The sequence below is a fragment of the Salmo salar genome, chromosome ssa11 (assembly GCF_905237065.1).
Source record: "Salmo salar chromosome ssa11, Ssal_v3.1, whole genome shotgun sequence".
Taxonomy (NCBI): domain Eukaryota; kingdom Metazoa; phylum Chordata; class Actinopteri; order Salmoniformes; family Salmonidae; genus Salmo; species Salmo salar.
This window is the reverse complement of record NC_059452.1, coordinates 24298960-24322527: the sequence shown is the minus strand read 5'-3', so window position 1 is coordinate 24322527 and position 23568 is coordinate 24298960. Positions and strand designations below refer to the sequence as shown.

Sequence of the window (23568 nt, the reverse complement as noted above, 5' to 3'; positions counted from 1 at the left end):
AGTACTGTAAAGTCAGCTTTCATAATCAGCACTCCTCAGCACTTTATTTAGACATTATTACAAATGATTTCTTCGTCATAAATGACACAAGGGTGAGTGAATTTCAGAGGCAGGGAACGTTTACGATTAGTAACCATTATTATTATATTATTTTTTAAATTTAACTAGGCAAGTCCATTAAGAACAAATTCTTATTTACAATGACAGCCTAGGAACAGTGGGTTAAATGCCTTGTTCAGGGGAAGAATGGCAGATTTTTACCTTGTCAGCTCAGGGATTTGATCGAGCAACCTTTCGGTTACTAGTCCAACACTAACCACTAGGCTACCTGCCGCCCAAACAATGTAGCACAGATCTGTGAGGGAGGGGTAAGATAATGAGAAGTTTATTTTCATTCTTAAAGGACACACTGGGGACAACTGTCTGGTCATGTCAGATGCTGTTTATTGTTAGTTATTTGGGGTGAAAATAAGCACAGAAGAGCCTCCTTGGATGGAACAGGAAAACATTGTATTACCATGAAGTGGAGACTGGGCTGATTAATAGCAGGAGCTCTTTAAAATGCTCTGGTGATTATTAGTTCAAAGGGGAGTTTGGAGGGCACCCATCCTGTAGCTTGTCTTTCAGTGAAGCATCCATGTACTGTAGAAATAACAATATAGAGGATTGTATTCACAGTATGTCTGTCGGAATGGCAGGTTGAGCCCATATGGTATCAGAGATGAAAAGAGGCATCCAATGCCTTTTACAGGACGAGTCCACTAAGTCCAAACATTCACACACAAGCATGTACACAGGCATACACCACACACACACACCGTCCTGAAGTGAAGATTCCTCAGTCATCCAACACACTCATGACAATGCAAATATTAAGCTGGTAAAGCAGTCCATTTTGAAAGACCAATAAAATGTGATCAAATCTAAAAAATATTGAGTAAAGAAAAGCTGCTTCTCCTCCGTCCTTGGCGGCCGGTAAATACATTCCTCAGAATTATTCAGGTTCCATCAATGCATCCATTTGAGACCAGATGTGTCAGGTTCATTGTGGGGGTCCTCCTGCTGGGTCTACCAGCAGGTCCAGAATATGAATCCAGTAAAAGGGCCAAGCAGTCTGCTCTAAATGGCCGTGTCGGTGAAGTCACACCTCGTGAACCCTTTCTGTAAAACACAAGGGAGAAGGCCACTTAGCTAGAGCAGTCTGTTTTTAGAAAGGGTAAATAGAAGGCCCGGGACGATACCAGTATCACAATATTTTGTTCCATGGCAAAAATGAAAACACGAAGCAGATCAAAGTCTTTGCTCCTTTAAAAACCTGCTGTATGTGAAATAGTGTGTGCTATAGCTTGGAAAATCAATACATGTGACTGGATGACAACATAATGATGTTTGTTTCCAACATTAGGGCTAAAGAAGTTAAATCCACTTTTTTGTTTCCTTGCCACGATACTAAAAATAATCAAATTAAATAATCAAATTTTATGTGTCACATGCCACGAATACAACTTTACAGTGAAATGTTTACTAACGAGCCCTTTCCCAACAATGCAGAGTTAAAAAGTACAAAAAAAATGATTGCTAAATAAAAAAAGGAAAACAGTAACACCATAAAATAACATAAGGAGTACTGGTACAAAGTCAATGTGCAGAGGTACATGTAGGTCAGTGGTGGCTGCTGAGGGGAGGACGGCTATTAATAATGGCTGGAATGGAGTCAGTGGAACGGTGTCAAACACATCAAACCTGGTTTCCATATGGTTGATACCATTCCATTGGATCAATTTCAGCCATTATAATGAGCCATCCTCCCCTGTCAGCAGCCTCCACTGATGTAGGTAGTGCAATTTTTTTTTAAATAAAAGGTGTCCATGTAAATAGTCCAGGTAGCTAGTATATTAACTGTTCAGCAATCTTATGGTTTGGGTGTGGAAGATGTTCAGGAGCATTTTGGTCCCAGACGCTCTTGTACCACTTGCCGTGAGGTAGAGAGAACAGTCAATGACAATTTTTCACGATTCTGGTATCGTCCCGGCCCTAGTAAACAGGCCTAAATATTCTACAGTGTGAAGAGGGCATATAGAAGGGACAAACTGTTTACAAGTGTCAACTGAAGATTGATATTTTGCACAGAGAAAAAACAGACAGCCATTATCTTGCAAGAGACGGCAACCTGGCTGCTCCCAGCTTTCCACTGCCAGATTCCAAACATACCATTTAACTGACCATCCAAGGAAACACAAGACACTGCACTACAAACTCAAGTAGCACTATAGCACAAAGGAGAGGACTGTCCAGTTGCCAACCACCAAGTCAAGGTGTTTTACTGGTCCTGTTCAATAAACCCCAAAACAACTCAAGCAAAAAAACACATGATATAAAAGATAGTCTAAATATATAACTGATAACAGATAACTAGATTGTATAAACTTGAACTGATAACTGTAGTACCTGCACAGAATGAGGATTCCTAAGGGCCACAAGAAAAATTCACTTCCATAATAATCTAATAACTAACAGCTTTAGTGAAAATATTTATATGTGCTGTGCCAAAGAACTATGGGGGATATCAGTAGATCCAGGGGAGGGGGAGGGGAGAATTCTTAGAACTGAGAAAAAAAAGAGTTAGACTAACCATTAGAGGCCATAAAGAAAATAAAGAACCATCTGGACCAAGACAAGAGGTTAGAGGGCCATGCACAATGGAGGAGGCCAAACGACCCCCCCGTTTCCTGCTCTCCAATCCCATCTATCACAATGTCTATGTTAAATGGTGTTAGCCTCACCTGTTTATAATCTTTATGCAGCTTGTTGTACTGGAACATGTTGAAGAGTACCGTGGAAGCAGCCTTGGCAGCCTTCAGCTTCCCTGAGCTATAGTAGGAGAAAAACACAGTCAAACACAACAGGAGCCAGACAGGAAATTGGAAATAAAAAGCAGACTCAATGAATAACAAAACCAAGAACACTGAGAGACAAGATTCACTAACCTGTTGTCGTGGGAAGACTTGATTGCAACAAGTTTGGGGAGTCCATCAAAGAAGGCGATGTCTCTCGCTGCCAGTGAGCTGCCTGCAACCAGGTTGTTGAGGGTCCCACATATGTTGACCACCACTTCACCGGAGGGTTCCTTCTGGTGGCCATCACTGGGGAGCTTGGTCACCAGAACGTTCACTACCTTCGTAGCTAGAGGTCAGAAGGGAGTGAAGTAGCCATTCTTTAAAGTCTCCTTATAAGGGGAATTACTGTGATTAATATGCATGAAAAGGATGGATACAAGGTTGTGGGCAGGAGAGACAGAGGTAGAAATGAACGGTGTGGGGTACTGGGGGTTGAGTCTCACCCATGTCGTCTTTGTTTCTGCTGTGTCGGGACAGGTTCCTCAGGAGGCCAGTGAGGGAACGCATCTCCTGGTCGCTTTGTGTCTGCAGGAGGTCCAGCACCACAGGCAGCATCCGCTCTTGCTCTAAAGCCACCCAACTCAGCACTGATGCCCACTGATACACAAGGAGGAAGGGGAATTCAACACTAGTGTTGAGTACATTTTCAGTTGAACTGTAAATCTGAATGAAGCATAAGTAGCCTGTCATGGTGAAAGTGATGGCTAGGTCAGCCCGTGGGGGAGAGGAGGGGTGGGACCTACCCTGGTCTCGCCGGCTGTGATGTTCTGCAGGGCCCCTGCTGCAGCCTCTCGTGTTGCCGTGTTGGTCTCATAGTGCTGAAGCACACGGTTATACAGCCCCACCACCTGGGGGTGCCACAGCCACTCCGCCCCCTTCGGCTGCTTAGCCACCTCTGAGAAGGTGGACAGTTCCTGGTTCTGTCGCTATAGAGATCAGGGGGATAGATTCATTACAGAAAAAACATATCATGGTCCCATATCCATCAGGATTGTATGACGACATACTGTACATGTTTCAGTGTCTTGATGTCCAGCCGTAATTTGATATTTCCTTTGGGTTGCCTTGTGTAAATGACACCTACCTCCTTTGCCTTCTTGCTCTGTGGGGTGAAACAGCCAATGGACTCAGTCTCAGTAGTGGCTCTGGCCCGCGTAGGCCCCTCCAGTCGCAGTAGGGTTGAGGGAGGGATCTCACTGTACAGCTGATAAGACAGGTTCCTCAGGACACACACTGCATTCTCTACACCCTGCAGGCACAGACATAGATGGAGGGAGGGGGGAAGAGAGAGAGAGAGAGAGAAGTGAGAGAGGGGGTGAGGAGAGGGTGAGAGAAACATAGGTGGCCATTGTGTCTCTCAAAGCAGTCTGCGTTACATAAAAGGCACAGCAGATAGGCCACAGCATGACCAGTCTGGCTGTCTGGTAGATAATACAAACAGTACCACTAATGATGAACTGTACAGATACAATGATTGGCTCTCACTCTACCCCAGCTGAACCCATGAGTTGCTGAAGACTGTAGTATATGAGATCAAATCATATGAGCTATTAAATCAGGGAAAAGGGTTTGACCTGATAGAACATGCCCAGAAAAAGAATCAAGTTGTGAAAGAAACACACAATAATGTGACATAGGTAGAACAGTTGAGGTGTACTTTGTCCTCTGCTTTCTCATCCTGAAGGGAGTTCTGGATGTAGGCCACCAGAGAGTCCACCAGCCCTCGCATGTCTCTCATCTGCTGCCTCGTCCTCTCATTCACTGAGCTCAGGTTCCTGAACAGAGGAAGAGAGTACAGAGAAGTTGTATACAGTACATGTATCAGTCTGTGTACAGTGTGTATGTATACAACAAGTAGGCAGATAGGTATAGCTACCTCAGGCAGCCTGTGGTGTTGTAGAAGATGTCTGCCTCAGACGGACTCTGACGGCTCAGCTCTGAATCTCCACCACTGCACAGGGGCACCAGCACCCTCTCTGTGAGCTCACTCAATGTCTCTCTGGCCAACTTCTCCTTCAGACTGTCCTTAGAGGACATGTTCCACAGAATACCTGCAGGACAGACAGAGGAGAGAGAGGGTTTATTGAACCACTCTGTCAGATACACAAAACAGCCTCTATGACCAGGATAGAGTGTGTGCTGATAACCTGACATCCAAATGATTTAACTTCAACAGGTCTTAATATTCACTGTTAACACAGTGGGATTCATGTCATATGATGCCAAAGTAAACCCTGGGAATCCTATTTTCAATGTGGCCAATAAATAATATCTAATGTATCAATATCAAATCAAATGTTATTTTGTCACATGCGCCGAATACAACAGGTGTAGACCTTACAGTGAAATGCTTACATAGAAGCCCTTAACCTCTCTGGGCTAGGCGGGACGAATTCGTCCCACCTACGCAACAGCCAGTCTAATCCAGTGGCGCGATTTTCAAATACCTTAAAAATCCTATTACTTCAATTTCTCAAACATATGACTATTTTACAGCTATTTAAAGACAAGACTCTCGTTAATCTAACCACACTGTCCGATTTCAAAAAGGCTTTACAACGAAAGCAAAACATTAGATTATGTCAGCAGAGTACCAAGCCAGAAATAATCAGACACCCATTTTTCAAGCTAGCATATAATGTCACAAAAACCCAGAAGACAGCTAAATGCAGCACTAACCTTTGATGATCTTCATCAGATGACAACCCTAGGACATTATGTTATACAATACATGCATGTTTTGTTCAATCAAGTTCATATTTATATCAAAAACCAGCTTTTTACATTAGCATGTGACGTTCAGAACTAGCATACCCCCCGCAAACTTCCGGGGAATTCGCTAACAATTTACTAAATTACTCACGATAAACGTTCACTCAAAGCATAACAATTATTTTAAGAATTATAGATACAGAACTCCTCTATGCACTCGATATGTCCGATTTTAAAATACCTTTTTGGTGAAAGCACATTTTGCAATATTCTAAGTACATAGCCCATCCATCACGGGCTAGCTATTTAGACACCCGGCAAGTTTAGCACTCACCAATATCAGATTTACTATTATAAAAGTTTGATTACCTTTTGTTGTCTTCGTCAGAATGCACTCCCAGGACTGCTACTTCAATAACAAATGTTGGTTTGGTCCAAAATAATCCATCGTTATATCCGAATAGCAGCGTTTTGTTCGTGCGTACCAGACACTATCTGAAAGGGTAAATAAGGGTCGCGCGCATGGTGCAATTCGTGACAAAAAAAATCTAAATATTCCATTACCGTACTTCGAAGCATGTCAACCGCTGTTTAAAATCCATTTTTATGCCATTTTTCTTGTAAAAAAGCGATAATATTCCGACCGGGAATGTCCATTTAGCTAAACAGAGGAAAGTAAACAAAGCTTTCGGTCGACGCGGGCACGAGCCTGAGTCTCACAGTACTGTAACCAGCCACTACCCAAACGCGCTACTTTTTTTCAGCCAGAGCCTGCAAAGCCACGATTCAGCTTTTTACCGCCTTCTGAGACCCTATGGCAGCCGTAGGAAGTGTCACGGGACAGCTAAGATCCTCACTCTTCAATAAACAGAGACAAGAAGAACGACACCTTGTCAGACAGGCCACTTCCTGCATGAAATCTAATCAGGTTTTTGCCTGCCATATGAGTTCTGTTATACTCAGACACCATTCAAACAGTTTTAGAAACTTTAGGGTGTTTTCTATCCAAAGCCAATAATTCTATGCATATTCTAGTTACTGGGCAGGAGTAGTAACCAGATTAAATCGGGTACGTTTTTTATCCAGCCGTGTCAATACTGCCCCCTAGCCCTAACAGGTTGCCCTTAACCAACAATGCAGTTTTAAGGGAAAAAAAGTGTTAGGACAGTATTTACTCAAATAAACTGAAGTAAAAAAATAAAGAAATAAGTAATAAGAAAACTAGAATTTTTTTTAATAATAATTAAGGAGCAACAAAAAAGTTACTGTAGCGAGGCTATATACAGGGGGTACCAGTACAGAGTCAATCTGCGGGGGCACAGGTTAGTCGAGGTAATTGAGGTAATATGTACATGTAGGTAGAAGTAAAGTGACTATGCATGGATAATAAACAGAGAGTAGCAGCAGCAAATAGTCCGGGTAGCCATTTGATTAGCTGTTCAGGAGTCTTATGGCTTGGGGGTAGAAGCTGTTAAGAAGCCTTTTGGACCTTCTACGGATCTGTAATGGGAAATATTATTTCTATAATACATTAACTATCACAGTATGATAAGAATCTCAGGGAAAGTATTTACGGAGCATAAGTGACACATCTATCGCCCACACACTAGTTTATCTAATGGCCGAGACTGCGGATTCGTAGGTAATTCCGCCCCATCCCCCCTGGATCCCTTTTCCCCAGAGCTGAAGATCCCAATCACGTTCTGCTCGTGTGTTTCTTTACCTCTACTTTACTCACCAGTTTTTGTGGTCACCCTCCCTTCACACTTCTCACTGTCAGTCATGAATTATATGGGGATATGCATGTACAGCTGAAGTCGGAAGTTTACATACACCTTAGCCAAATACATTTCAACTCAGTTTTTCACAATTCCTGACATTTAATCCTAGTAAGAATTCTCTGTTTTAGGTCAGTTAGGATCACCACTTTATTTTAAGAATATGAATGTCACGACTTCCGAAGTCGGTTCCTCTCCCTGTTCAGGCGGCGCTCGGCGGTCGACGTCGCCCGTCTTCTAGCCATCGCCGATCCACTTTTCATTTTCCATTGGTTTTGTCTTTGTTTCCCACACACCTGGTTTTAATTTCCCAATTACTGGTCATGTATTTAACCCTCTGTTTCCCCCATGTCTTTATGTGCAATTGTTTATTGTTACGGTCGGTACGTTTCCGGCTGGTTTTTTTCCGGGTGCTGTTTTCACCCGTGTTTTGTGGCAACCGTTATTGTTCGCACATTGGTATTGTTACTTTGTGCTGTTTTCTCAAGTAAAGTGCATTGTTCACTTATCTCTGCTCTCCTGCGCCTGACTTCATGCACCAGCTACACCCACCGCCTGACAATGAAATGTCAGAATAATAGTAGAGAGAATGATTTATTTCAGCTTTTATTTCTTTCATCACATTCCCAGTGGGTCAGAAGTTTACATACACTCAGTTAGTATTTGGTAACATTGCCTTTAAATTGTTTAACTTGGGTCAAATGTTTCGGGTAGCCTTCCACAAGCTTCCCACAATAAGTTGGGTGAATCTTGGCCCATTCCTCCTGACAGAGCTGGTGTAACTGAGTCAGGTTGTAGGCCTCCTTGCTTGCACACACTTTTTCAGTTCTGCCCAGATTTCTATAGGTTTGAGGTCAGGGCTTTGTGATGGCCACTCCAGTACCTTGACTTTGTTGTCCTTAAGCCATTTTGCCACAACTTTGGAAGTATGCTTGGGGTCAATGTCCATTTGGAAGATCCATTTGCGAGCAAGCTTTAACTTCCTGACTGATGTCTTAAGATGTTGCTTCAATATATCCACATCATTTTCCTTTGTCATGATGCCATCTATTTTGTGAAGGGCACCAGTCCCTCCTGCAGCAAAGCACCCCCACAACATGATGCTGCCACCCCCGTGCTTCACGGTTGGGAAGGTGTACCCTCCTCTCCTCCATTTCTGCATCCTTTGATTCTCTATGTCCCCTATCTTCCAGGCCGGCTCGGTCCTCCCCTCCTGCTCCGTGGCTCGACGACTCATTGCAAGCTCACAGAACAGGGCTCCGGGCAGCCGAGCGGAAATGGAGGAAAACTCGCCTCCCTGCGGACCTGGCATCCTTTCACTCCCTCCTCTCTACATTTTCCTCTTCTGTCTCTGCTGCTAAAGCCACTTTCTACCACTCTAAATTCCAAGCATCTGCCTCTAACCCTAGGAAGCTCTTTGCCACCTTCTCCTCCCTCCTGAATCCTCCCCCTCTGCGGATGACTTCGTCAACCATTTTGAAAAGAAGGTCGACGACATCCGATCCTCGTTTGCTAAGTCAAACGACACCGCTGGTCCTGCTCACACTGCCCTACCCTGTGCTTTGACCTCTTTCTCCCCTCTCTCTCCAGATGAAATCTTGCGTCTTGTTACGGCCGGCCGCCCAACAACCTGCCCGCTTGACCCTATCCCCTCCTCTCTTCTCCAGACCATTTCCGGAGACCTTCTCCCTTACCTCACCTCGCTCATCAACTCATCCTTGACCGCTGGCTACGTTCCTTCCGTCTTCAAGAGAGCGAGAGTTGCACCCCTTCTGAAAAAACCTACACTCGATCCCTCCGATGTCAACAACTACAGACCAGTATCCCTTCTTTCTTTTCTCTCCAAAACTCTTGAACGTGTCGTCCTTGGCCAGCTCTCCTGCTATCTCTCTCAGAATGACCTTCTTGATCCAAATCAGTCAGGTTTCAAGACTGGTCATTCAACTGAGACTGCTCTTCTCTGTGTCACGGAGGCTCTCCGCACTGCTAAAGCTGACTCTCTCTCCTCTGCTCTCATCCTCCTAGACCTATCTGCTGCCTTTGATACTGTGAACCATCAGATCCTCCTCTCCACCCTCTCCGAGTTGGGCATCTCCGGCGCGGCCCACGCTTGGATTGCATCCTACCTGACAGGTCGCTCCTACCAGGTGGCGTGGCGAGAATCTGTCTCCGCACCACGTGCTCTCACCACTGGTGTCCCCCAGGGCTCTGTTCTAGGCCCTCTCCTATTCTCGCTATACACCAAGTCACTTGGCTCTGTCATATCCTCACATGGTCTCTCCTATCATTGCTATGCAGACGACACACAATTAATCTTCTCCTTTCCCCCTTCTGATAACCAGGTGGCGAATCGCATCTCTGCATGTCTGGCAGACATATCAGTGTGGATGACGGATCACCACCTCAAGCTGAACCTCGGCAAGACGGAGCTGCTCTTCCTCCCGGGGAAGGACTGCCCGTTCCATGATCTCGCCATCACGGTTGACAACTCCCTTGTGTCCTCCTCCCAGAGTGCTAAGAACCTTGGCGTGACCCTGGACAACACCCTGTCGTTCTCCACTAACATCAAGGCGGTGACCCGATCCTGTAGGTTCATGCTCTACAACATTCGCAGAGTACGACCCTGCCTCACACAGGAAGCGGCGCAGGTCCTAATCCAGGCACTTGTCATCTCCCGTCTGGATTACTGCAACTCGATGTTGGCTGGGCTCCCTGCCTGTGCCATTAAACCCCTACAACTCATCCAGAACGCCGCAGCCCGTCTGGTGTTCAACCTTCCCAAGTTCTCTCACGTCACCCCGCTCCTCCGCTCTCTCCACTGGCTTCCAGTTGAAGCTCGCATCCGCTACAAGACCATGGTGCTTGCCTACGGAGCTGTGAGGGGAACGGCACCTCCGTACCTTCAGGCTCTGATCAGGCCCTACACCCAAACAAGGGCACTGCGTTCATCCACCTCTGGCCTGCTCGCCTCCCTACCTCTGAGGAAGCGCAGTTCCCGCTCAGCCCAGTCAAAACTGTTCGCTGCTCTGGCACCCCAATGGTGGAACAAGCTCCCTCTCGACGCCAGGACAGCGGAGTCAATCACCACCTTCCGGAGACACCTGAAACCCCACCTCTTTAAGGAATACCTAGGATAGGATAAAGTAATCCTTCTAACCCCCCCCCCCTCCCCTAAAAGATTTAGATGCACTATTGTAAAGTGGTTGTTCCACTGGATATCATAAGGTGAATGCACCAATTTGTAAGTCGCTCTGGATAAGAGCGTCTGCTAAATGACTTAAATGTAAAATGTATGTAAATGTGTTCTTCGGCTTGCAAGCGTCTCCCTTTTTCCTCCAAACATAATGATGGTCATTATGGCCAAACAGTTATATTTTTGTTTCATCAGACCAGAGGACATTTCTACAAAAAGTACAATCTTTGTCCCCATGTGCAGTTGCAAACCGTAGTCTGGCTTTTCTATAGTGGTTTTGGAGCAGTGGCTTCTTCCTTGCTGTACGGCCTTTCAGGTTATGTCGATATAAGACTCGTTTTACTGTGGATATAGATAATTTTGTACCCGTTTCCTCTAGCATCCTCACAAGGTCCTTTGTGTCACATGGAATGACGCTGGAGAGACGAAGCAGGTACTGGGAGTCAAACATTTAATATAGAACGGACATGGAACGAGACAGGAACGGCGTCAGCATACAAGAAAACAAAGACAAAAACAGTCAATCCATCAGCAGGGAACAGAGCAGGGAAACTGATAAATATAGGGGAGGTAATAAACAGATGACGAGTGAGTCCAGGTGAGTCCAATATCGCTGATGTGCGTGACGAGGGAAGGGAGGTGTGCGTAAATGATGACAGGAGTGTGTGATGCAGGGCAGCCTGGCGCCCTCAAGCGCCAGGGGAGGGATGAGCGGGAGCAGACGTGACAGTGATTTTGGTGGCCCACCATGCTCGGGAATTCATCTCAGCCTGCTCGGTCTGTGCCTGGAAACAAAACCTCCATCAAACCTACGTCCGGTCGGCTTCGCCCTCTTCCCATACCCAGTCGCCCCTGGTCACACATAGCTCAGGACTTCGTCACTGGCCTTCCTCCATCTAACGGAAACTCAGTCCAGGACCACAAGCGCCGCTGTCATTGCACCTGGAGGAGGGAGCGGTCTGTTCTTCGTGCCTCCGCCAGGACCCAATCCCAAGCTAACCGTTGCTGTGCTTCAGCTCCAGTCTACACTCCAGGTGACAAGCCAGGTTGTGCCGTAGAGGGGAGGGGGGGGGGTACTGTCACATCTGCTCCTGCCACACCCCCTAGTGGTCATCCGGTGTCTGCTTGACCTGCAGCCATTCCCCCAGTACTGTCACATCCAGACCATAGAAGCATAGAGTAGGTCAGGGCGTGACGGGGTTGTGTCTAGTTTAGATTTTCTGTTGTCCTGTTCTTGTTTCTGTATTTCTATGTTTTTTGGGGGGGATGATCTCCAATTAGAGGCAGCTGGTCATCGTTGTCTCTAATTGGAGATCATACTTAAGTAGTTGTTTTTCCCACCTGGGTTTGTGGGAGATTGTTTTTGAGTTAGTGTATGTTGCACCTCTTCGTCACGGTTTGTTGTTTTTGTTCTTTAGTTTGTGTATCTTGCATAGTTTCACAGTTCAATAAAATATGTGGAATGATACACACGCTGCACTTTGGTCCCATTCTTCAGGCAGCCATGACAAGTACACTCTCTCTCTCCCTCTCTGTTTCTGTTTCTGTTTGTGTGTGATTGTGTGGTTGGAGACAGGTGTGCTGGAGTCAGAGCAGATCCCTATCAGTTGCAACTCGTTCCATTATCAAGACCTCTACAAATACTCAGTTCTGCCACTTCCACTCTGCCAGATCGTAATCTCTGCTCAGTCAGTTTATGCTTCTAGCCATTATTATTATTCAAAATCCTGTTACCCTGCTGTACCCGTTTCCCTGCTTGACGCCGTTTATCCTCTCACTGCAGTTTTGCCGCCCTGACTCTGGCTCCTGTCTCTTGTTCCACATCTCACCACCCTGCTACCCTGTTCTGGACTCACCACACCACCACTCCCTTGGATTCCCCTCCGGACCTGTTTACCCTGTCCCAACCCATCACACTCCAACCTCAGCCTCCACATCTGGTTTCCTACAACTCATCCAAGCTTCCCCGGATCTGCACTCCATATCTCCCTGTGTTACAATAAATACCTTGGTTCATTCATCTCTGTTTCCTCGTCTAAGTCTGCTCTTGGGTTCCCCTGTGCCGCTCCTCGTAACACTTTGCTGTTGTTCTGGGATTGATTTGAACTTTTCTCACCAAAGTACGTTCATCTCTAGGAGACAGAACGCGTCTCCTTCCTGAGCGGTATGACGGCTGCGTGGTCCCATGGTGTTTATACTTGCGTACTATTGTTTGTACAGATGAACGTGGTACCTTCAGGCGTTTGAAAATTGCTCCCAAGGATGAAACAGACTTGTGGAGGTCTACAATTCTTTTTCTGAGGTCTTGGCTGATTTCTTTTGATTTTCCCATGATGTCAAGCAAAGAGGTACTGAGTTTGAAGGTAGGCCTTGAAATACATACACAGGTACACCTCCAATTGACTCAGACGATGTCAATTAGCCTATCAGAAGCTTCTAAACCATGACATCGTTTTCTGGAATTTTCCAAGCTGTTTAAAGGCACAGTCAACTTAGTGTATGTAAACTTCTGACCCACTGGAATTGTGATACAGTGAATTATAAGTGAAATAATCTGTCTGTAAACAATTGTTGGAAAAAATACTTGTGTCATGGACAAAGTAGATGCCCTAACCGACTTGCCAAAACTATAGTTCGTTAACAAGACATTTGTGGAATGGTTGAAAAATAAGTTTTAATGACTCCAACCTAAGTGTATGTAAACTTCGGACTTCAACTGTAGATCTTCTTGAGCTAAACAGTGAAGTAGCCTACAGTGTTGTTTTCAATTATGTACAGTGAGCAAAAATGTTAGCAGATGGTGTTAACAAACTGTAGCTTACCTGTGTTTAGTTTTTATCAAAGCACATATTTTGTCTAGTGGTGCGCATTGCTGAGTTTTGGCCACATGAAAGAAAAATCCAACCATTTGCACAAACATCCTAAAATCTCATATATGAAATGTTTTATTATTTTTTGTCTTACAGTAACGTTATACTATGCTATTATATTCAGTTCTGTTATGTAGAATACTAGCATTATGTGATGTTGCAGACATTGATTCCCGAGAGTAGTTTGTTCTCTGGGCAGCCTAACAGTGGAGCAGAGACTGTAAAGTAGAGAATTCCGCACATTCTCAGAAGCTTCGGACCTTTAGCTGTCGGGAAGTCGGATCCATAGCTACTCCGTTATTGTATTAGCCAATGAAAGGTCAGTGGCTCCATATACCCTCCAATCAACTGATCAGAGCAGCATGGCCCTCTCTCGCTCTGTGAAGTGCAGTTGACCCAGGGGAGGGTTCAAATACATACAGGGTCCAGGAATCTCAAGGACTATTTACTCAGAGGACGAGGCAGCCAAGCATGAACAAAGCACAAGAGACTGCTGGGAAATTAGGCTGCCCCTTTCAATGGGCTGAGGGATTTGAGTGTCCTCAGGTTACAGGGCATTCTTCATTCCCAGCTTGACCCACTTACAAAGGGAACCTCTATTACATAGTTACTACCGGTCCACATGCTCAACCTGTGTACAGACAGATTCTATCTCTGCAGACTACAATTAGGCTCTGTTATATTTGACAGAATCTTCAGCATGTGAATGATAAAAATATATAGCCTAAACAATTTGTGGTGGGCAACAATATTGAAAAACCTATATTGATATCAAATTGAATTATGCTTGCTGTTACCTTACACAATTATGTAATAAAAAAAACATACATGACTATTTCTGCAAGCACAAAACCCTCTCAACTTAACTGCTGATGGGGCATCAACTGGCTTTTCATTGTATCCAAAGTGGTTGGGTAGGTTAGGCCCCTAGTACATTCACACAGCAAGCAGTTGTCTGGAATTCTCAAAGCCGTAGAAGTAAACAGAAAATAAAACATTCACACAGTAGCTATGTTATTCATTAAATTATATGATATTGATATCGGTTAGAAAAAAGCAAATGGCATTGATATAGATTTTCCATATCGGTGTCCATCACTACTAAAACTATATTATTTTGGTTGGGATTCTATTTGGGATTTTAACTTTATTAACTTTATGTTGGACTCTAATTGAAAGAAAGTGATTACTTGAATCTCTGATTGATGACAATATACTGTATGCTTCTTCTGCTCAACTCATGTCACGTTGACTGTTTTGCTTTTGTTGCTCTTATATTGACAGTATTTCCTTGAACTTAGTTTGAGATCCAAGCTGATTGTTAAAGTATATAGATGATCTTACCAGTGATGTTCTTGCGAAGCTCCTCATCTGGTTCGTTCAGGACACTGATGAGCTTGGCTATTCCCCCAGCCTCAATGAGGGCCGCCTTGTTGTCCATGTTCTCATAGATGAGGTTGCGTGTAGCGCCTGTAGCGTAGCGCTGGACCTCCTGGCTGTCACTGCTGAAGAGCTGCACCAGGGCTGGGACACCCTTCAGCAGACGCACCTGTTGTCGACAGGGCGGGTCAGGGGGAGACAGACAGGTGGATGACTGACTAGTCTATATGACTATCAGGCTGACTTACTAATCCATAACAAGACAACAAATTCTATATTACAATGGCATTTTTGATAAGGGCATGGAGAACTCAGTTTAGTTTAAACAGTAGGGCTGTAAATTCTATTTTGGGCAATGAAGTATGTTACTGTATATGGCTATTTATTGAGAAGGATCTGTTACCTGGTTCTTGGCATCACTGCTATGGTAACATTGGTGCTGGATGTAGGCTGCTCCCAGCACCTGCATGGCTGTGTCGGACATGGAGAGGTAGTTGACCGCGGTGGGCATGTCTAAACTGTGCATTCTGTACACAAACACCAGGAAGACAAAGGAGAGTGAGGTTAATCAGAAACCTATAACAGTTATGTAAGAAGAACAGAATGTACCTAGGGCTACGTTTGTCCGTTTGATATTGCAGGAGATGTTTAACAGTCCATGCATCTCTCACCCTCCGAGTTTCTCGTTGCTGTCAGCTGAATCCCTGCCCCCATCAGGCACGTCCATGCCTTTCCCCATACTCTTCATGCTGTGCAAGGAGGCCGGTCGGGGCAGGGAGTTCTGGTACTGCCCCCAGCCTCCGTACACACTGCCACCGCCCCCGCCAGACACCTGCTGCCACTGCTGCAGCCCCGACGCTGAGCTCAGATGTTGCTGCTGCTGTTGTCTGTTGTTGATGCGACTAATGGTACGGTGGGCGGGGCCTTTGTAGGAGTGCTGGTAAACTAGCTCCGCCTCTCTCCACCCACCGCTACCACCCCCCGCCAGGGTTCCACTGAGTGTGCGCCTCATCGTTGCTGGAGCAGGTATACCTCCACCATGGTAGGAGTGAAACTCTGTGGCCATGCCATCCCGGGCCACCCAGCTGGCCACTGGGTTGGGCTGCTGGTGGCGCAGGGTGAGCAGGCCTCCCACACCCTGGACCACTGCCTCTTGGTCAGCCTGACAAACTGATCTGGACCTGGTGGTCCTTGTCTGGCTGGTCTGGTAGCCACCCAGCTGAATGTCGTCATGGTGGAGGTAGCCAGTGTTGACTGGAGGCTGGCTGATTCTGTATCTGGGTCCTAACTCCACCGCTGAGCGAGACGAGTACCCACCTCCCAAGTACTGCTGGGATACCGGAGGCATCTAGAGGCCATACAGAGAGGACACTGTTACACTTAACTATCTACACTACAATAATGCCCAAAAAGCAAACATTGGCCAATCTCTCTAGTCTAAAAATGAGGTCATGTTTAAGATGTTTTTGGACTCTTTGGGCAGTAGAATCCTGTCCAGAGATTTTTGTTTCTGTGTCTCATCTAAACATAGTTATGGTAGGATCCTGTGAAATACTGCATGTATGTGCTGTGAGGGTGCAGCTGTGAAGTGTGTCACTGTGGTAGGACCTTGGAGCTTCTTTTTTTAACGCACATCTCCCCTAGTTTAGATAAGGGACAAAGGTGGCATGGCAATCAGATAGAAAAGCAGGACTTTGGGGCTGTTAGATTAGGGTTTATCATGAAGGCAAAAATAAACACAACTGAACATGAGAAAATATGAAGTCCTACAGTACTCACCTTCATGGTCCTGCTCCCTGTGTTATACACCATTGACTTAGAGCTGAATCTGGGGTTGTACGTGTTATATCTCATTGTGCCACCATGGTCTACATGTGGATAGAGAAAGACTGTCTTAGACAGAGAATGCAACCACAACTTTCTCCTGAGATTACAACTTCGCAATTAGTCTAATTACATATTAATGAAGCTATAACCTGTTCTGCAATCCACATGTCCTTGTTACCAAAAAGTGTGACAAATGGTGACTGATTAGCTTCTTGCCACTTGCTTTGCTATTTGGACTCATGGTTAATACACTGCTCAAAAAATAAAGGGAACACTAAAATAACACATCCTAGATCTGAATGAATGAAATAATCTTATTAAATACTTTTTTCCTTTACATAGTTGAATGTGCTGACAACAAAATCACACAAAAATAATCAATGGAAATCCAATTGATCAACCCATGGAGGTCTGGATTTGGAGTCACACTCAAAATTAAAGTGGAAAACCACACTACAGGCTGATCCAACTTTGATGTAATGTCCTTAAACAAGTACAAATGAGGCTCAGTAGTGTGTGTGGCCTCCACGTGCCTGTATGACCTCCCTACAATGCCTGGGCATGCGCCTGATGAGGTGGCGGATGGTCTCCTGAGGGATCTCCTCCCAGACCTGGACTAAAGCATCCGCCAACTCCTGGACAGTCTGTGGTGCAACGTGGCGTTGGTGGATGGAGCGAGACATGATGTCCCAGATGTGCTCAATTGGATTCAGGTCTGGGGAACGGGCGGGCCAGTCCATAGCATCAATGCCTTCCTCTTGCAGGAACTGCTGACACACTCCAGCCACATGAGGTCTAGCATTGTCTTGCATTAGGAGGAACCCAGGGCCAACCGCACCAGCATATGGTCTCACAAGGGGTCTGAGGATCTCATCTCGGTACCTAATGGCAGTCAGGCTACCTCTGGCGAGCACAAAGAAATGCCACCCCACACCATGACTGACCCACCGCCAAACCGGTCATGCTGTAGGATGTTGCAGGCAGCAGAACATTCTCCACAGCGTCTCCAGACTCTGTCACGTCTGTCACATGTGCTCAGTGTGAACCTGCTTTCATCTGTGAAGAGCACAGGGCGCCAGTGGCGAATTTGCCAATCTTGGTGTTCTCTGGCAAATGCCAAACGTCCTGCACGGTGTTGGGCTGTAAGCACAACCCCCACCTGTGGACGTCATACCACCCTCATGGAGTCTGTTTCTGACCGTTTGAGCAGACACATGCACATTTGTGGCATGCTGGAGGTCATTTTGCAGGGCTCTGGCAGTGCTCCTCCTGCTCCTCCTTGCACAAAGGCGGAGGTAGCGGTCCTGCTGCTGGGTTGTTGCCCTCCTACGGCCTCCTCCACGTCTCCTGATGTACTGGCCTGTCTCCTGGTAGCACCTCCATGCTCTGGACACTACGCTGACAGACACAGCAAACCTTCTTGCCACAGCTCGCATTGATGTGCCATCCTGGATGAGCTGCACTACCTGAGCCACTTGTGTGGGTTGTAGGCTCCCTCTCATGCTACCACTAGAGTGAAAGCACCGCCAGCATTCAAAAGTGACCAAAACATCAGCCAGGAAGCATAGGAACTGAGAAGTGGTCTGTGGTCACCACCTGCAGAACCACTCCTTTATTGGGGGTGTCTTGCCAATTGCCTATAATTTCCACCTGTTGTCTATTCCATTTGCACAACAGTATGTGAAATTTATTGTCAATCAGTGTTGCTTCCTAAGTGGACAGTTTGATTTCACAGAAGTGTGATTGACTTGGAGTTACATTGTGTTGTTTAAGTGTTCCCTTTATTTTTTTCAGCAGTGTATGTTTGTGCATGAAAAACAACAACAATATCAGCCTCAGCTGTACACCAAGCCAAGCAGCAAACATGTAAAAATGTAAACACACACCCAGGGACATATTGCATAATACCTCATGTTTTAGAGGGGATTAGCCTAAAACTGGAGCTACACTGTACTGAGATATAGAAACATTAAGCAAGCAGGGTAGTATACCTTTGGGAGATTCTTTGTTTTGTGAGAGAGTGCATTAAAACAGACCCTGGCATTTCATACTGGACCAGCTAAACACATAATGACCACTAGAAAGTAATGCTGACACTATAGCTTAACTAATATGGTATAGTGAGGGTTAACTGAGTGGATATGTCCCAGTGAGGCTGACTCCTGGCAGAGTGACCTAGCAGGGGCTGAGAGAGGCCAACTGAACTGTGTGGGAGGATTGCATGCCTGAGGGTTGACACTGAACAGGCCAATTCTGCCAGGTCAAAAGAGTGTCTACTTACTCACAGGAAACGGCAACAAAAACATTGATTTACGCTGACTACAGACGCTCACTTCAATCTGATATTAATACTGGACCTTTTATGTATATCTTAACTCATTAACTTTAATAGTGATATAAAAAAACAAAAACAAAGGGGAGGTTAGTTAAACTAATTCCCTGCATGCACAAAGTTGTCTCTGCACTGTGTGAGAGCTGAGCTCTGTCCACTACTTTGCAGGTCAAGTGTTACTCTACCTTTAGGTCTGAACATTAGGTCATAAAAATCTACTTTTCTTACTGTGTATACAAATACTGTATGTTTTGACTGTATAACCATGGCAACAATGTGGTAATATGGTGTTGCAAGTCATTTGAGACAGTATTATCTATAGCCCCCTGTTGAGTTTGAATAGGAGTTGCAATAACGTACACTTTTGTCAAATAGACTACACACACACACACACACACACACACACACACACACACACACACACACACACACACACACACACACACACACACACACACACACACACACACACACACACACACACACACACGATCAATTGTTGGGAATATACTTCACTGCTGAGTGAAATAGGCCTACCATCACTGTATGTTTTCAATCAAAATACCTTTCTTAATTACAGTTTTTAACAGCACTATAATTAACAGTATAGTTTTCCTAACTCAAGTTGTTTGCCTTCTCATTGCAAAACACAGGCAGCTGACTGATTTATGTGTTGGTTTCACGTAGTTCTTTCTGAGACGCCATCTGACCACAATATCCAACCCAACCCACTCAACCCTGTCCAAAATAGAACATGAGCTGAGCAGCTTGGTGCTACTGATAACCCATTCTGAAGAGGTGAATGGATTGACAGGAATGTTCCATACATCAGAGGGTCCCATTTTTTTCATCTGAGCTTTATGTTATCAACCACCATGAATAGCAGTTCAAAACTACCATTATACTTTATCATATTATACTGTATTGTGCATCATTTCCCTCCCCAATCCTGTCAAAAATTATGTCATAAGCTGTCAACTATCCGAAATGGACATGCTCAAAACATTGCCTAGTAATCTAGCTACCTAAGGATATCATTCTAGTGTTAAAAAATAAACATTCTCCAACTGTGTAACCATGTTGAGGAATCCAGCTAAATATTCCTTCTATTAGTATTGGGCATGAAATAATCTTTAAACCCTTAAGTGTTAAATCAGTCAGCACAAGGATCAAAAGCTCTGAGACAAAATACTACCCTTTTCTTCAATAATTAGCTGAGTTTATCTTCTGTCACTTATGAACCATGTGACTGTTACTTGTTCATACTGTATAGGCATCAAACTTCTGCTAAAATCTAAAGCCTTGGGTGTGACAGCCGTGAATGACAAACCCATGAAAAGGAATCTGTCACTCACATAATATGGTTCATTGCCACATGGAGTGATAATTCCTGGCTGTGACTAAATGTTATGATTTTTTCAGAATACCAGGATATCACATCTTCTGTGTAAAAGCATCTGTGTATAAATAACTTTTTATATACAGAATTACTGTGAAAGTTTGGCATCTGGCAAGACAGATTGAAGGCGTTACTGGTTTGGCGTAGCATCTGTAGACACCATGACCGCAGATGTGAGAACCATCGGTCAGATCACTCAGATGTGTTACCTTGCCCCTGTATGTTATGAAATACCCGCAGGGCTGCATTTTTATGGCATGTAGGAGAGAGTAATATAGCCTAGATGGGGAGTTGGAGGTGGTCTAACGGGAAACCGCTGTATCTTAATATGACTACTCACACCACACTATAAGCCACTAACCCCATATGGTACCAGCAAGACCAGTCCGCCAACACAAGGACTAGTTTCACTGATTAGAATACAATACTAATCAATCAATATTGACAAGTCTTTAGGCTACCAATGATAAAATGACCTTTTCCATGTTTTGTACATCAAAGGAAAACGGATCATAGTAAATTTGGACAGGACTTGTGTTGAAAGAGTAGGGTTGAGCCCTCTTCCCTAAGGTTGTAATTGAAAAATGTAATGAGTATTTGGTCTGGTCTACACACAGCTGGTAATTCGTTTGTTCGTTTGTTGAAAATCAAATGCCTCACATTTCTAAAATAGGACACAGGCTAAAATGTATAATAAGTTGCCTACCTGGGGAAATGCAGTTTGAGCCGTTCAGCCGTGTGAGGGATGAAGACCTCTTTTCGGCGAGGCGCAAATGGACTTGTTGTTGAACCCTCTTAGCTCTTTCCACCTCGTCCATTATGGAACCCCTCGGTCCCAACTGCACATCGGACGGGACTGCATAAGTGGTGACCGCGGTGTTGGGCTGTAGGGCGGACAGAAAGCAGCTCTCTGATGCAACGGTCGCACTCATTGCGATAACCGCAAATTGAAACAATCCTTTAAAATTGACAATCAAATAGAGTCCCTATTCGTTATTATGTGTAAATGACGCCCAGCTCCTATGTATAAAGTGGCAGACTCATGCATTCAACTCCTATAATTCCCATAGGAATGCAGACCACCCTGCTGCACTTCTTTCCCGTCTGTGACAACCTTCTCTCTGAACTGATGCTTGCCTCCTCGAGCCAAACGCTAGGAGGAGTTATTTGATGTCACGCAGTCTCACATTGGCCACTTGGAGAATGTTTCAATTAAAGCTGGAATCCTTAGTTGCAACATACGTGGTTGGACATAAATTAAAAGAACTGTTCCAGTGAAAATCGAATTTGTAAAATTTCATATTTTGTTAACTCATATGTTGTTGACTCATTCTATTCTCGTATGTGTGGCCAAAGCATAAAACACTTCAAAAACGCCACCTCGAAGTTTTAGGCTATCTCAATGCTTGCTAATCAGCCGTCTACTGGCATGATTTTTAATGACCGGTATATGCCCACAACATTCTGTTGTTGGGCTACGCCCACACGATTTCAACACAGAGAAGCTGCTTTTTGACTAACTTAATGAAAAATGTTTGGAAGGAAAACTATTTCAATCATATTGTAATTTATTGTATTTAATATGCAAAATAAATCTGGAAACAAACACTGTATAGCCTCAAAACGTGTTTAAAACTATCATTTTGAGATCGTGGATGGTCAGTCGTTGCATCCATAGCTCTTGTCTATGAATTTGAGAGTGGTTACATTTCTCCAGGCCCATCCCTCGATGTTTTACCACAACACAGACCCAGTGACCGTTTTGTTACTGTTTCAATTAAGGATTCTAGCTTTAAGCCAAGGCAGGCAGCATACTTTATTATCTTGTTTTTCCCTCACTACTGAATTGATGTGAAATTATTCTATGTTGTTATTTAGCCTATTAATTAGCTATGAAAAGACAGGACATCATTTGAGACCATGTCATCTCCTTCTGAACCAACGTTGCATGCCTTACCATCTTTGACCCATGCCCTGTTTTAGGTACCTAATGTAGGTGCTGTACATGGTACAGCGTGGTGCAAGATACAATAGGATACTCAAAAGGTTTACATGTATCATTATCCCATCAGATAATCCAATCACCCCAACATAGTCAGATTAAGGGACTCACCATCATAATAGGTTTTATTATTCTTTGCCAGAGTGTTTAAAATATTTTCTGTATTCTTTCAGTATTCCTTCTATCTGTCCTCTTCAGTTAGCTCTAGTCCGTCTGTTCTCTTTTCCTGAAATCTCAGCTCTTTTAGGGAGGCGGTGGTTTTAGACTAAGGAGTGCCGAGCTCTGAGGGCTCACCCCTGACTTAACCCTTCCCTAATACTCCACACCCTGGCCCGACTTAGATGAAGATGGGAGTATGGGAGAGTGATAAAGACAGAGAGGAAGATGAGTCAAAGAGGAGAGGCTAGTTTAGAAGTGAAGATGTGAGAACATATTTTATCTGAATGTGTCAAAATGAATCAGTAACTGTCAGGGCCCAAAATTGTTATGGTGATATCAATGGGTTTGATGTCAGTGTACTGGTTCTGTTTGGTGAAGATTTTGTATGAGTGTGTGGTTACATCAGAGGGTTGGGCTAGAGGGTTAAAAGTGTTGAGCACTTTGGTTGACCTTAGCATAGCCTGCACTGTATGTCATCAACGTTCTCTCATGAACAGGCTGCTGTCATTGATTATGTAGTGTGGGGACCATGCCAAGGCCTGTCAAGGTGATGCAGGAAGGTGGCACCGTAGAGATCCTATAATTCATCATGTGATTCTATGGGTGACAATGTGTGTCATGAAGTCTTTCTCGGGAACAGATTGCTGTCAATGATTCCCGTTGGACGACCGAACCTGTCAAGACCTGTCATGATCATTGGCAGCTAGCTGACAGGTTGAGGGTGGTTGCAGGTACACACACAGGTCTTGACAATAACTTTATCTGTTGGGGGGACATTCAACCAGAAAAGCAGCTCATGTTTTGCCTTCCAGATGTATCCAGATATATGTCTACAAGCTAGTTCAGACTAACACACCTTACCTTCAAACTCACCATTGGCCTGAAATTTTACTGAAATTAAAGAAATAATTGAAAATCATTATTGTGATTGAAAAGCAGCCCATTGGATAAGAGACATTTATATTGCTGTTTGGATTTTTGTATGAATGAATACATTCAAAGCATTGGGTTGAAAAAGT

At 44.6% G+C, this 23568-nt stretch overlaps 1 protein-coding gene across 3 annotated transcripts; it reads right to left on the bottom strand.

The window, feature by feature from the left end:
- Positions 1 to 424: 424 nt before the first annotated feature.
- Positions 425 to 22732, bottom strand: LOC100306831 (plakophilin 3). Of its 3 annotated transcripts, none has more exons than XM_014128941.2 (14): positions 22502 to 22732; positions 21095 to 21272; positions 16610 to 16698; positions 15502 to 16178; positions 15234 to 15357; positions 14795 to 14999; positions 4774 to 4948; positions 4555 to 4672; positions 3982 to 4146; positions 3641 to 3823; positions 3341 to 3494; positions 2988 to 3183; positions 2784 to 2871; positions 425 to 1161 (listed from the first exon to the last, which is right to left on the bottom strand). In XM_014128941.2, the coding sequence occupies exons 1-14, from the start codon at positions 22505 to 22507 to the stop codon at positions 1120 to 1122; spliced, it is 2400 nt and encodes a 799-aa protein (XP_013984416.1). In that variant the 5' UTR covers positions 22508 to 22732; the 3' UTR covers positions 425 to 1119.
- Positions 22733 to 23568: the final 836 nt, after the last annotated feature.

What these genes read in the sequence shown, in the direction of transcription:
- LOC100306831 (XM_014128940.2), bottom strand. Translation starts at nt 21,320, where the DNA reads ATGAGTGCGACCGTTGCATCAGAGAGCTGCTTTCTGTCCGCCCTACAG. An exon ending in AGCAACGAGAAACTCGGAGG is followed by an intron (nt 15,358 to 15,501) that starts GTGAGAGATGCA and finishes GTTTGTGTACAG; the next exon opens with AATGCACAGTTTAGACATGC. An exon ending in CAGAAACAAAGACGACATGG is followed by an intron (nt 3,184 to 3,340) that starts GTGAGACTCAAC and finishes TCTGACCTCTAG; the next exon opens with CTACGAAGGTAGTGAACGTT.